Below are 14,760 nucleotides of genomic sequence, written 5' to 3'. Positions count from 1 at the left end.
TCCGGAATAATAGCTTTCAAGGATTTATCTGGGTAGATTTTGCTCCATATTGAGTTCACAGTCCTGTTGTGCCATGTAAAACACCGTTTCTGACCCACTGGGGTTGAGCAATCCCACAATGAAAAATGCTATGGAAACAGGAGACTGACACCCACAAAATTCACCTTAAGCTAGAGTTCTCAGTTCTCTATCAGGTTCCCCAGAATTCTCTGGAGATCTTGTTAAGAAGGAAGATTTCAAGTCGTTGCAGGCAGGGATTCTGATAAAGGCTGGGTGGCCGTCTTTGCAAGCACCTCGTGGTGTGGCTGTGCAGACCCAGGCCTCCTGGAACAGCAGTCTCTTGCTGCTGTGGCCTTGCACTACCAGCTCTTTAGGTTGCTTTTTGGTCATGGTCTCCTGTGTTTTTCCAACAAGTACATGGGCTTGCCCTGGGCTTAAAGCAGATTCCTTCTGCCCTGGGCTTAAAGCAGATTCCTTCTTGTGTCTGCTACTCTTAGGATTCCTTAATACACTGACAGAGGGCCCTTTTCCTCCCCTCTTCTTGACTTTGAGGCCCTCGACCTTCCTGGGACCCCATGCTTCTTGGCTGCATCCCCTGCCCTTCCTACATCACCTCATGTCGAAGTGTCATACTTCTTCATTTCTTCCTCCAGCCTGAAGCCAACCTGTGTTTGTACCACTAGCTAGAAGGTGGATGTTCCTCCTCAGTGCCTCCCTGGATACATACTCTGATGGAGGTGAGACCTGGAACCATTTTGAAATTGGTATGCAGAACAGCTCGGCAGGAAGCTCAGCTGGCTGGCTCGCCTGCAGCCTTCCCTGTCTTTGAGCCTGGATCACAGGTCTGGGGTCCCTGACCCAGGAGGCTGGGAGGCTGGAGATGGTCTATTCCTTCCCATGGCATTATTCAACCACCTTGGCTTGCTGGCCCATAAACTCCTGCCTTTGAGGCAGTGATCCAGGCTCTGAGAGCTGCTAAATATACCTGTGCCTTGTCATTCCATCATACTGGCTCCATTCCACAGACTAGACATAATCACGAACCTATTACCACCAAATCGCTCCAGAAAGATGAATTATAAGCCACAAGCAGGAAGGGAAAGGAATTTCCATGAGTTTTAGGGACTTGCTTTTCCTTAGTTTTGATTTCTGCTGTAATGATTGTAAGAGCAAAAGGCAAGGTTTTCCCTCACCCTCTGAAGGTTCACAGTAATGAAGTGACTATAGACACACCAAAGAGAAAAGAGACACAAACTTCTCATGCACAGAGGAGAACATGTAACCCCCAGCCCACGATTCAGAAACTTGTGTACCCCCGTTTCCATAGAGGGGCAGATGGGGAATGTAGACAGTCTCAAGAGGAAACTGTTTCTAGGGGTATATTGTTTCTAGGGGTACCCAGTGGGCTTGGAGAAACACTGTGGCCTGGGACAAAGTCCTTGGGGTCTGCAGAATAGACAATGAATTGTAAAGGGACTCAGTTTTGGTAGGACAGACAGCTGTGAAACTTGCCTGTCCAGATCAAATACATGTGGTACTTAACAACCTAAATTAAATACAGACACGACAAGCTATACAAATTAGGCTTAAATACAAAAGGGTCATGAGTGAACACAACACATAAAGCAATGGTCTCAGCAGGGTCTCTCTGGGGTGGGTTCACAGTGGGAGGTACAGGCCTGAGTCTTTCCTTCCCACATCCAGCCTCATTCTTCCCCCTCTCTCCTCTCTCACATCCTTTCAAGCTTAACATTGGCACTTCATAGGCAATTACTCAGGAAATGATTTTCAGAGTCCTGCTTACGAATTTCTAGATGAATGCTCAGATTTCCCCCAGCTGTCATGCTTCCTGATTTTGAAATGATTCCAGTTCTTGGGCTTCACCAGGGCACACATGCTGACACAAGTTCCAACTGAAACCATTTAGCCTGTAAAACACTCCTGGTCATGCACCGGCTCATTTGGGCTGTCCTCGGCCTCTCCATTCTTCCTTAAAGGGTTTCTGGCTCCTAATTTCATTTAACCATATTTGAGCTACAAAATTTAGCAGGCACAGTTGGGGGCAGGGAGGTGAGGCAACCAGGGAATCTAATTTATTGCTGCCATGACTACAGATGTGAAATAAATCTGTGAATCAGTGATGGATCGATCCCACTAAGGCCAGACTTAAATGATTAATAATGGTGAGAAATGCTGTTCAGTCTTCCATCCCCAGGACCCTAGAGTGGAGGGCCTTTGGGCTTAATTGGATGGAGAATTAAGACCCCCAGTGCAATCTTGCTGAACCCTCTCCTGTGTCTCTCCCAGTTGTAGCTATGGAAGTTCATTGTACAGATGGTTTTGCCTGGTTCAGAGTCAGGGCTGGCTTCGACCGCACGCTGAGACAGAGTCTGAGGTGACTTCAGTCGCTTTCGCTGTTCTCATGATTATCTGGATATGGCCTATCGCACCAGGGAACCTGTCTCTAATCTGGGAAGGAAATGGCCTGTGTCCTGGAGGGAAAGATTTCCTGTTTCACGTAGAACAAGGACAGGAAGACTGATGAGCTACAAGGGAGGAGATTGAGGGAGGGCATCTGTTTCAGCGCAGAGGGAGTCTGGAACGGGTGGAAGGGGTGGCAGTGCTCATGGAGAAATTAACTTCTTTTGCATATATGACATGGGATGACCCGGGGAGCAGTGTCACACCATTAGCATGGGACATAGTCCCCCAGGCACAGGAAACACTGTGAGCCCATTCTTTCCTGAGCCTCAGGGAGCCTGGTGATGGGACCCCAGCAGGGTGCAGCCTTCCTTACCCAACTTGCTTTCGTAGGCCCATTTCGTCTGACTGGCCTGGTGTCTTATGGAAACCTCGGCTTGTTCCGAGTCGGCAGAGATAGTGGCAGAACGTGGGACACCATAATAAAAGGTAGCCTGAGAGGTGCTGGCAATTGGGCTCCTGTCAGAGGGGAACACAGGGGTGGTCAGTTTCTAGTCAGACACCAGGTTAGGACTCAGGTCCATGGCATGCTGGGAGACTGGGGAGGAGGAGGCTGCTTTTCAGACTTCTGCCAGTCACAGATGATGGAGGCCATAGGATTAGACAGGACTCGCTGGGCCTGCGTGCCACTCTGGGTAGCACAGGCCGTGTGGGGCCAACTTCTGCCTTACTACAAAATGAAAGGTTCTCCAGGTACCTTCAAATACCACAGGGTTGGACTGCCATCACTGACAGCAGAATATTCTAGAACATTCCCCCTTCTTCCTGGTTTACAACCCTGTTCATTCCATTTGCCCTTTCTTCCTCACTGTTGCTCAAGGCAGAGTGGAAAACCACTGAAGGTGTTACAGCAGTTTAAATCAAGCACCGAGGTTTGTTCCTGCAGCAGAACTACCATGAGCACCTCCACCATCAGGAGAGTTTTCTGAAGGGCCCGAGCGGGGTGGGCATTGGGTATGAGGCACAAGCCCTGCTCTCTGGACGCTTAGAATCAAGACAGACAACCCCCAAACACTGATCCATACTCTGTCCTTTCTCAGGAATCTCTGGCTTTTAACTGGGACCCAAGAACTATAATTGTAAGGAATTGAGAGGAGGTTTTTGGGGGCAATTTGACCCTGAAATCATTTCATGTGTTACTGGCCCAGGTGGCAGAAACAGGCCCTTGGGAAAATGTCCAGTATATACAGGAGAACTGACTATGGATGGTGGAAAAAACAGACTTTGGTGTCAGATGACCTGAACTTACATGTCGGCTTTTGCACACTAGTGAGTAACCGCTAAGTTACTTATCTGCTATTGTTCATATAGGGGAAGTCAGGTGGGACCTCTCCTGATCTGGGACAGATTTCTTGATGCAGGAACAGAGGAGTGGGTGAGGGCTGGACTCTGAGGCTTGGAGTGAGAGGAGGAGGCTGCTTGTCCTCGTGGTGGGGACTGTGGGATGGGGTTTTCCCTTCCACGTCTGTAGCAGGTACAGGCAGGTCTTTCAGGCACCTGCTCAGGGACAGTAGGAGGGCCTTGATCTGTGGCCACAGATCACTACATTCTCAGGGCACAATATTGGAAAGGCGCCCTGGGTTTAGGGGCAAGATTCTTGGGTCCTATGTTAGGTGACCATAGGGGTCAAGAACAAGCAGACACAGGTGACGTCCTTAGGCAAGTGTCACCTCTTGCTTTGTTCCAGGCCTCAAGACCAGGTCAGGTCACTCCTCCAGGCCTCCAGAGACTTTTCTTAACCTTTGTAGCAAGATAATGCCTGTCCTGCCTCACTCACCCAGTGTGCATTGGGACCCAAAGAGGTAATGCAAGTCCCCATGAAAGGACTTTGAAAAGCTGTTGAACAAACAGAGCGGGTTATGCTTGAGGTGAGGTAGGGAACTCTGGTTATTTCCATCTTGGTGGACATTTCCCTAACACCCTCTCTATAGTTGCCTGGGCTGGGACGTGGCAGGGCCTCTGTGGTGCCTGCCAGGGTTCTGCTGCAGCCTCAGTTCTCAGGAAGCAGAACCATGGTCCCGGCCTATTTGGACTGAACAGAGCTCCATGTTCCATCCACACGGGAGAGAGAACAAGGAGCACTCATCATATTCCAGCCCCTGGGGAGCTTAGACTGCTCAAGGCCTGCTTCCTCAGCTGCTACAGAGCAGGAAAGGGGGCTGCTCTTGCCTGGGGGAACTTGGGCAGTCGTGGGGAAATGGGAGAAGGAGCTCCTCCAGGTCTGGGGTGGCAGGTGGCCTTCCTGTTTATAAGGATGCTTGCTCTGTCGCTGCTCCCCTTCCCAATGCCTGCCTTAACACCCATGTGCACTCACATAACACTTCTTGCCCGAATGAGTTCGGGGAGGATTCAGTCTCTCAGCTATCTTGTGTGAGGAAAATCCAGGACATTATCCCCAGAGACCCAGCCATAGAGCATACGGACACTAGGAAGGTCCCTCAGGTCCTCTCTGATCCTCAGAGCTCTTAGGAACAGAAAATATTCCCCGTGAAATATGAATAAAGGATTGGATAGATACATCACTTGGAATACAGCTGACTTGGAACCATGATTTGTGTTCTAGATGTGCTAAGTGGCTCGAGGCAAGTGTGGGAGCAGAATAGAGAATAACAGGCAGAGGCTGTCCTGTGTGCTAGCCGCACATTACAACTCTGCCTCACAACGTATGAGGCGGACTCTCTTCCTCTTCTATTATACAGGTGGAGAAACAGGTACAAGGAGATGGAGTGGCTGCCCTATAACGTACTGCTAGCTAAGCTATGCAGAGACTCAAACCCAGAGCTGAGACTCAAACCCAGGCAGTGTGGCTCCAGAGTCCCTGTTCACAGACACCTTGAAGCAATCACTTTACTGTTAGGCCCCTTCACCGCCATATCACTGAACTTGCTTTTGGGTGCCAGGAAGTGAAGTGAAGGGTCTTCAAAAGCTATTCCCTTTATGTGCAAGGCCTTTGAGGGGTGGTTAGCATCAATCAGATCTACCTGGCTGAGCCTCTGGAGGCCTGAAGTGTGGACCAGAGAGGTGGTGCAGAGCAGGAGCAGGATGCCACCTTGCCGGGCCAACAGGAGGCCCAGTCCCCTCAAGCTGTCCTTGGGGCTTTCCTACTCAACAAAGTTGGGACTTAACTCCTGCTTCTCACCAAAACCAAACTGGCCTTGTGCACTTTTTAAATCTCATGTCAACCCAGTTGACCAGTGGAGACACTTGACTGCCCACCTCTGCCTCCACGATTGTCCTTTGGGGGCTTTGGGGAGGTATTGTAGGGAATGAGACACGAGGACCAGGACTGTGGATCAGAAGGCTTGGGGACGCTCCCATACTGGTTTCTTCAGAGCTGGGCACATAGAAAGCATTTATTCATGTCTTCCATAATGAGTGTCTAGGGTGTGTCAAGTCCTGTCACAGAAATTTAATCAATATTCCCTGAATGATAGTTGACCTTGGAAACAAGCCCAGCCTTTTTCTTTCCCTGGATAGACTGCACCTTCCTTTTGGCTGTCCACTCTCTGCTTACCCAAGGACACTGCCCATGAGCCCTTTGCTGTCTCTGGTGGGTTGAGCTCTTATCTCCAGACTTGGATGCCCTGCCCTTCTATCTCTGGTAGTTCTGGGCACTAGGACCCTGATCTTGGAACCCACCCCTGTGAGCAACTCTGTGGCAGGGGTGAGCAGAAGCCCCTTGCTCAACTACCTCTTTCTCAGGAGACCTGCTCCGGAGCCGTACCACATCCCTCCTCATCTTTGGTCCTCCAAAGGTTCAAACAGAATTCCTAAGTGTGAGTTTTCACCTCACTTACCCATCCCCACACCATCGCAAAGACTCTTACCTTGCATTAAGACGAGACAAGATCAATGATGAATAAACCGATTTGAAGTCTATTGGAAAAAAGAACAGAAGAACAGAAAGACAATATTGGCAGGAATAGGAAAAAAAACTATTTTTCTTTGTATTTATTTATTTTTCTTAAAATCCCTGATACTGAAATTGAGGCTTGAATTATAGCAGTTTTCTAGTTTCACTTTACCTCTGTCTTATAGATTATGAGATTGAACTTTATAAAACGAGACAGAATTCAAGAACAGAATTTTCAAGAAACTATGGATTTTGGAAATTTGAGTTTCTTTTGCTAATCTCTTAGGGGTTCACAAATTCCTCCCTCTTCAGGGACAAAAGACCTTTGTCTACCAGAGATGACCAAGGTACAGAGGATATAAAAATATTAAGAATTATTTTTAACTTTAAAGAAATTGCTCATATCATTTAACTACTTGATTGATTGCCTTGATGGTATGACATCAAGAATTTCACGTACATTGGGATAAAATATGCCATGAATTCAATGAATAGAGAATGGCAAAGTGGAAGCAGTCAGGAAATGAGAATGAAAACAGTTCAACTTGAAACTTAAATGTTTAACAATTATACTTACCCAGAGTTTACTCATGGGACAGAATGGGATTCAGGAAATGACTTGCCTATGAAAGTGTGATGTCTACAAAAATTAAGCAACATGGGCAAATGGTGAAATTGTAATACTCAGTTATAAAAGTAGAATACGAGCTGGGTATATGACATGTTTAAGATGGTTAAAAACAAGACACTACCACAAAATGACAACCATCACTGTCACATATGCAGATGATAAGGGTAGGAGACAGAATACAAAGCACTAAAATGTGAATTTGCTTTAGCTGTATTTGGATGTTAGCAGATAGGGTGAGGTATTTCTACTTTTTTCAAATTTCCTTTTTTTTTGGTTTAGGAGATTGAACTCAGGGGCACTCGGCCACTGAACCACATCTCCAGCTCTATTTAGTATTTTATTTGGCGACAGGGTCTCACTGAATTGCTTAGTGCCTCGCTTTTGCTGAGGCTGGCTTTGAACTCACGATCCTCCTGCCTCAACCTCCCTAGCCACTGGGATTACAGGCGTGGGTCATTGTGTCCAGTTCATCTTTTTAAAGAGATGAGCAAGAATAGATTATTTCTTTGAAAATTAAGATAAGCACATAGCTTATTAAATAGAAACAAAGGATGAAAGGAGGATGGAAAGGAGAAGAGAAAGAAGTGATTGGGAGAGGAGAGAGAGCTGGGGAGACTGTCTTGGGTCTTGTTATTTCCTGTGGTCTTGGACTAGTCACATATCCTCTGAATCCAGGTCCTCATTTGTAAAGCAGGGATGGGGGATCATGGCTGGGAGCATCAAAGGAGATAGGATCCGTGAAATGAACCATACACACCCTGTGCCATTGGATTGTGTTGCCTGACCTTCCTTGGGATGGGTCACATGCTGAATACACAGCAAGAATCTGTAGAAAGTGGAGGCTGGATTTGCCCAGCCCTGGGTCACCAGCATCCCCCCTACCAGTTGCCAACTCAAATCTACAAACGGGAAGCCTTCCTGCATCAGAACTCAGCTGCCCCCCCCTCCGGCTTTATGAGTATTTCTTGCATCTTTCTTAATAGCTAGATTTACTCCTGGGAATAGCAGTCTGGACATCAACTCTCAACTGGATTGACAATCTTGTCATAGCATTTAGGACAAACAGCAGTCAGAGGCTCCAGGAGGAGCTAGCAAAGGCAAAGAAAACCAAATCCAGCGTATTTTATGTTTCAAAGTACTATTAGGCAAAACCTTCATGAATCAAAATCAACATACTGTGAGGTCTCTTGCCAAGGAGCAGATTTCTCATTAGGAAGTTCTTGGGGTTTAAAAAAAAGTGTGTGTGTGTGGGGGGTCCTCCTCATGGGGTCCTTCCTCTTGACAGCATGTTCTGTGGCAGCAGGTAGGTTTACTCCTTCCTTCTGGCACCTTCCTTCTCGTGAGATCAGAAGAGTATTTTCACACCTTACAATTTTATGTGGTGTGGGAGATAACAGAGCATTTTCAGGTATATTATTTTATTTAATCATCCCAATTACCTTGTGAAGAAAGATGTTTTTGTGCATGGAGAAACTGAAACCCTGAGAAAGGAAGGGACATGCCCAGGTCATAAACCCCACCATGTGCTGGGTCTTCTGGTGCTGGTGCCACAGGGCTTACGCTCACGTGCCACATCCAGTATTTGTAACCCCTTGGGGATGTCAGATAAATGTGACTATAGATTATTCAGTGGCAATTGATGCTGTATTTATATTTTAGTTGCACATCTAATTTTGTTGGATTTTTCCACAGCCATGGAAGAAATCATGTCTTTAGGAAAGAGATGGGTGGGGGTTGTTGGTCTGACAACTGGATTTGTGCAGAGTAATGGAATGACTAGAATTGACCTGCCACTGAGTAGAGGGTGGAGGGTGCAGATCCCTCTCATACCCTCTACACTATTTCTTGTCTTGTCTTTGGGTTATGTCCATTTCACAGGGTAGGGAAATGTTGCCAGGGAGTGTGGCTATTCAAAGACAACAGCAGGGGAATGATACTAATAATAGCTAACATTTACATAGGCTTAAAATGCTAAGTACCTGGCATAGCTCATAATGCTGTAGATAACTTGACCCCATTAATATTCACATATATCCAATAAGGTAGGTCTATTGCTATTGCTAATTTCAGTGAAGAAAACCAAGATACAGAGAGAGTAAGTGACTTGTCCAACTTCATGCAACTAGAAAGAGGGAGAGAGCAGGCATTTAAACCTAAGCAGTCAAACTCCAGAGATAGAAAGAAAAATGTGCCCATGTGGCAGACTCCCATCTGCCACTAAGTAAGCAAATAAAGGGCAATGATGCTCCCCCTTCACTGGCTGATCCTGTGGCAGACATTGCTAGTCAAGCACAGCACTCTTTCCTGCTGAGCCCAGATGGAGCCTCACAATCCTTCTCAACATAGTGATCCACCACTAATATCTGGAAACCAGCCAATCATAATGAGGGATAGGAGCCTATTTGTCTTCTCTAGGGAACATACTATAAATGCCAATTAATTCATGCAGTATGGAGCATTGAATCCATGGCTTTGCACATGCTACATAAGTACTCTACTACTGAGCTACATCCCCAGCCTTTTTTTTTGAGGCAGGGTCTTGCTAAGTTGCACAGGTCAGACTTGAAATTGCAATCAACCTGCATCAGCCACTTGAGTAGCTGGGATTATAGGTATGCACCATTGTGCCCAGCCATATATATTTTTTTAAATAAATGTCTCTCTGTTTGCTCATGTGTGGCCTTATAAAATGAATTTGATAATTTGATTCAATTTGCATGTACGGAACATCTGCTATGGGTCACGAAGGTGCTCTTGTTGGGCACTGAGATGCAAAACAAGGGAAAAACAAAGTTATATCTTAAAGATATTAGAAGAATATTCTACATAAAGAAACCTTGCTGGAGGGGCTGGGGTTGTGGCTTAGTGGTAGAGTGCTGGCCTAGCATGCATGAGGCAATAGGTTCGATCCTCAGCACCACATAAATGTAAAATAAAGATATTGTGTCCACCTAAAACTAAAAAATAAAAAAAGAGAGAGAAACCTTGCTGGGGCTGGGACTGGGGCTCAGCGGTAGCACACTTGCCTGGCATGTGTGAGGCATTGGGTTCGATTGTTAGCACTGCATATAAATAAAATAAAGGTCTATCAACAACTAAAACAAAAACAAAAAACATTTTTTTTTTAAAAAGAAACCTTGCTATAAATTCTTTCAAAGAGTGAATTCTCTTGTAAGCCCCTTCTTAACCTGTTTTGTACAATCTGGCTTGGTACTTTGGGTTTGCATAGACCAAGGCATTCTTCCATGTACCTTTAAATCCATTTTAGCATTCCCCTACAGTTTTTTTTCAGTGCCTTTCCAATTTTTTCTAGCAGGCCATTTATTTTCAAAGCTTTTGCTTTATACACAGTTCCATTCACTTGACAGCATTGTATTTGTCCTGCTCTAGTGGGTAATATATTTACAAAGATTCAGCACATAGAGAGGACATGTTAAGAATGCTTGATTCATACTGTGCAAGAGAAAAACCCTGAATGCTATTTTTCAGTATTAGAATTGCACTTGGTACTTGAACAGTGGGGATATTAGGACCCCAAGAGGGAGCTTAGTTGTAGAGGCACACAGAAAAGAATTTCCCAGCAATAGAGCAATTACCTCTCCAATACAACAACTCAACTTTCATGAAGATAGTAGGAATGGAGAATGATACATATGATTAGACAAAAAAGGATAAAGGTAAAATATCTGCTGAGAACGCCCAGCTTTTTGTGTGTGTGGAATCAGATTTTTAGGACTAACTATTCAAGCTGCTTGGGATGTTTGCAGTAGGTAGCGGAACTGATGCAGAAGAATAGTTTAGTTTTACTTCTAGTTTGACTTAAGCTGATACAGATGGCCTGGAACTAAAGCTTCTGTACCTTGTTGGATATGGCCATGTAGTCACGACATCAAGGTGAGACACCCCATGCACCTCTGTGAATCCCATTAACCACTGCTGGTGAACAGCACAAGGGGGAAGTTGCCAAATGGTGAAATTCTACTCAAGGAAGTGGTGCCAATTGCAGAGACAGCCCTGGGATAAGAGGCATCACTCCAAAGTCAAATATTCAGCTGCATCGAAAGACTATTCTTTCTGGGGGTTTGAATGGGCACCCTGAGAAGCATAGTAGGGTCTTTATCGGGGTCTTTTGATCTATTATCAGATGGTAGGAAAGTCTTCTAGGAAATAATTAGAGACCATTGAAAAAACTTAGTTATATGTTCACCAAAATGCTGTTTTACAAAAGTAACAATAAGATCAGAAACAATGAATGGTCGATAATAGGGGATCAATTGGAAATATTGTGACTCAGTCTGGAAGGAAGTGGGGGAGAAGAGGTGGAGAAGGATGGTTATTGGGTACAGAGGTCCTTTGGATAGGAAGAATAACTTTTAATGTTCCATAGCACAGTAGGTTAACTATGTTCGACAACAATTCACTGAATATTTAAAAGTAATTAATAGAGAGGATTTTGAAGGCTCTCAACACAAAGATGGGACAAATGTCAGAGCTGACAGATTCGCCAATCACCTCGATCTGATCACTACACATTGAATACATGCATTGAAATGTCACGTTGTACTCCATAATTATGTACAATTATTGAGTTAATTAAAAATAAAAATTAAAAAAGAAAAGTAAGCTAAATAATACTAAAAATTTAAAATATAAAATTATATTCATATAAATACATACTATTTATTTATGACCACAGTATATTAGTATATAAACAAAGGAACATTAAAAACTGGTTAAAACACTATAATAAAGTTTGATGCAGCTGGGCTTGGTGGCTCATGCCTGTATTCCCATTGGCTCAGGAAGCTGAGGCAGGAAGATTATGAGCTCAAAGCTAGCCTCAGCAACTTAGCAAAGCCTTGTCTCAAAATAAATATATAAAAAAAGTGGGGCAGAGGATATGGCTCAGTGGTTGAGTGCCCCTGGGTTCAATCCCTGGTACAAAAAACCCCCCTCTGATCCATATACATACATATGTTTATATATATATATATATCTCCACCTTTATTAACCTGGTAACTGAGAAAGGAATAAAATATCACTAGTCAGTAAATTATACTGAGGAGGTAGAACCAAAGTGTGAAAAGTGATTATCATCTCTGATCAATGGTAATTTCTTTCTCTCTTTCTTTCCTTTCTTTTAAAATTTATACTATATTCAGTATCTAAAACACCCACAATGAATGGGTACAATAAGGAAAAGATAAAAAAATTTCTGTTTTTTTTTTAAACAGACAGTTTATTTCATGGGGTCTCCCCGTCTTGGGCACAGTGCTTGGGGCATGGCTGTTGGAGTTGTGAGAACTTTGCCTATAAGAGTCTTCCTATCAGCACCATGGACAGAGTTAATAATTTGGGCTTGGTTGTCTCTGGGGCTTGTTCTTTCTTCCAGGAGTGACCATCTTTTGAGAGGGCTGCCTCCAGATACTTACCCACTTCTAGATGCTCTTCTTTATAAAGATACTGTTAGATATTGTTTCCCTTCTAGACGTTTTTCCTCCTCTAGATATTCCCTCCCCTCTGGATACTCACCCTGCCCCAGATGCTTTTGAAATGGATGTGCTTTTCTCAGATTCTCTCCTTTAAACATGTAGTCTGTTATGTTTATAAACTTGTCTTCCTCTAGATACTCTTCCTCCTCTGTAGACTCATATTCCTCCAGAGCATCTTCCTCCTCCAGATAGTCTTCCTGCCTTGAATGCTCTCTCTTCTCCAGATACTCTTCCTTTCCTGGGTAATGTTTCCCTTTCAGAGACTTTTTAGTTTTACCAGGTGTAGATTTATCCCTCAAACTCTCCCTATCTAACTCTACCTTGGCATCTTCTTTTGCTGAAGGGAAGTTCTGTGTGGGAAATCCAGACGTTGTGGGAGAGGGAGGAGACAAGTCTCCTGACACTGAATTGTTTTCAGATGACATGTTGGAGAAGCAGCAGGTGAAGTCACTTTACCACCCTGGGAACAAAGAAAGGAACAGAATCCCATTAGTTGGTAATAATAGCTAACTATACAGAGATTTAATCCACTTGTTCTCTCATTTCATTTGGGAGTCTTTAAATATCGTGACCCTTGAGAAGGGACAAAAATAGAACTTCCAGAGCCTTTACCCTCAACAAGCTGATGGGGAGGCCACACGTGGAGGCAAAGACTTTGCAAATACTGCATCATATGACGTCAACAAGGAGGACCAGAAAGTGAAGAAGCGATGGGCACTTAAGAGTTGGGCAGTGTGACTATTAGAGAATATGAATATTTATTAGTCAAGAAATATTTATTGTCGCAATAGATAAGACAGACTCTCAGGAGCTTGAATTTTGAGAGGAAAAAGAGTCATGAGAACAGACGTCTAAACCCAAAGTGACCAGCACCAGCAGGCTGGAGTAGACACTGTGGGTGGGGCCCCTGGTCATTTAGGTCTCTGTGGTTGGAGGTCAGCAAGGCTCATTTTCACAGCTCCTACATATGCTGTCATCTCTGCTAGAAGTCCCCGCTCCCGTCTCACTGGGCAAAAACTTAAGTTTCGTCCCCCCCATCTTGACTCCTCCAGGAAGCCTTCCAGGATCCACCCTATGCCCATCCATCTGGGCCTTTATTTTTATTGAAGTCATCATTTTGTTTTTCCAACAGTGGGAACTTCTCAAAAGCAGGAAGGGCTGATTCTTTTTCAAAAATGCATTTTGCATTCCCCTCTGCCTCCCCATCTCTGCTGTGACTCTCCACAGTGACCAGAGCATTTCTAGTCTGGATTACTGAGCTTCCTGAGACCACTGCCACCACCTTGCTAGTTGTTCTCCATGGAAAGTCTTGTAGAAATACAAACCATACCAGGCCTTCCCTTGCTTAGCCCTCCAGAACCGCCCCCCACCACACACAGCAGCTCTCTGTTGTGCTTAGAATATAACGAAAACCATCCCATGCCTTGTAGGGCCTTCCTGTGTCTCTGACCTCTTGTCTTCCAAACCTTCCTCCCTACCCTGTCCGAAATTCTCACCTGCAGCACTTGTCACTTGTCTAATTATGTCTCTATCTCTATGTTGACTTATTCGACCTCTCTTTCACTAGGCATGTGTCTGTGTCTCAATGACAGTGAACTTGTATAACTTGTTCTCCTCTCTACTTCCTGTGGTTGTCGGCCTGGAGCCTGGTGTATAATAGAAGTCCAGTGACTCTATGGCCAGTGACTGAAGGAAGGGCCATCATGTGGGTCCAGAGCAGTGCATCACAAAGTTTTAAAAGTAACCTTTATTTTTCACAGTGGGATTAAGCTAACAAGACTGTTCCTTGTGGAGGCAAGAGTTCTGAACAGAGAGGTGTCTTGGCCTACTTTTCCTGGCCAGTTGGGAAGTTCTGTTCTAGGGAATCATTCAGAGGACATCTCCAGGATCACTTCTAACATAAGCAATGTGATGTTCAAGATGAGGATGCAATGGGCCAGGGCATTTATCATAGGCCAGTGGGCACATCTGTCCACCCACAGTGTTGTTAGAGCCCTGGGACAGATTCTGCTGGGATCAGCTGGTGTGGTGAACACAAAGGTGCTCTACTCAGACCTCTTTTCAAAGAAGGATTTGCTGCCCAGCTGTGGGGAGTATGGTCAGCAGACAGCTCCTGCAGGGTGTGCCTTGGCTACAGAGTCTCTTGCTAGAAGACTGGTCCTTCTTGGATGGCCCGTCTCACGTCATGACTGAGGAAGGTGGATATGAAAGCCCAGTCAACCCAGGTGGGATGCCTGAGAGGCAGAACTCACCTAGAGATGCCCAGCAGGCTGGCAGAAGCTTATCAAGTCTGCACCACAGGG

General features: G+C 45.0%; 2 protein-coding genes across 2 annotated transcripts in view; one reads left to right on the top strand and one right to left on the bottom strand.

The window, feature by feature from the left end:
• Positions 1 to 12,882, bottom strand: part of Erich6b (glutamate rich 6B) — a 43,393-nt gene extending 30,511 nt beyond the window's left edge. Inside the window, exon 1 of the mRNA XM_048800557.1 lies at positions 12,498 to 12,882. Coding sequence (XP_048656514.1) covers positions 12,498 to 12,882 — 385 coding nt within the window. The remainder of the gene's footprint in view (positions 1 to 12,497) is intronic.
• Cby2 (chibby family member 2) overlaps positions 12,881 to 14,760 on the top strand; it is an 80,219-nt gene continuing 78,339 nt past the window's right edge. The window contains exon 1 of the mRNA XM_048800556.1: positions 12,881 to 12,898. Coding sequence (XP_048656513.1) covers positions 12,881 to 12,898 — 18 coding nt within the window. The remainder of the gene's footprint in view (positions 12,899 to 14,760) is intronic.

The sequence above is a fragment of the Marmota marmota genome, unplaced genomic scaffold, assembly GCF_001458135.2.
Source record: "Marmota marmota marmota unplaced genomic scaffold, marMar, whole genome shotgun sequence".
NCBI classification, from domain to species: domain Eukaryota; kingdom Metazoa; phylum Chordata; class Mammalia; order Rodentia; family Sciuridae; genus Marmota; species Marmota marmota.
The sequence above is the reverse complement of the archived record's forward strand: the minus strand, read 5'-3'. Positions and strand labels throughout refer to the sequence as shown.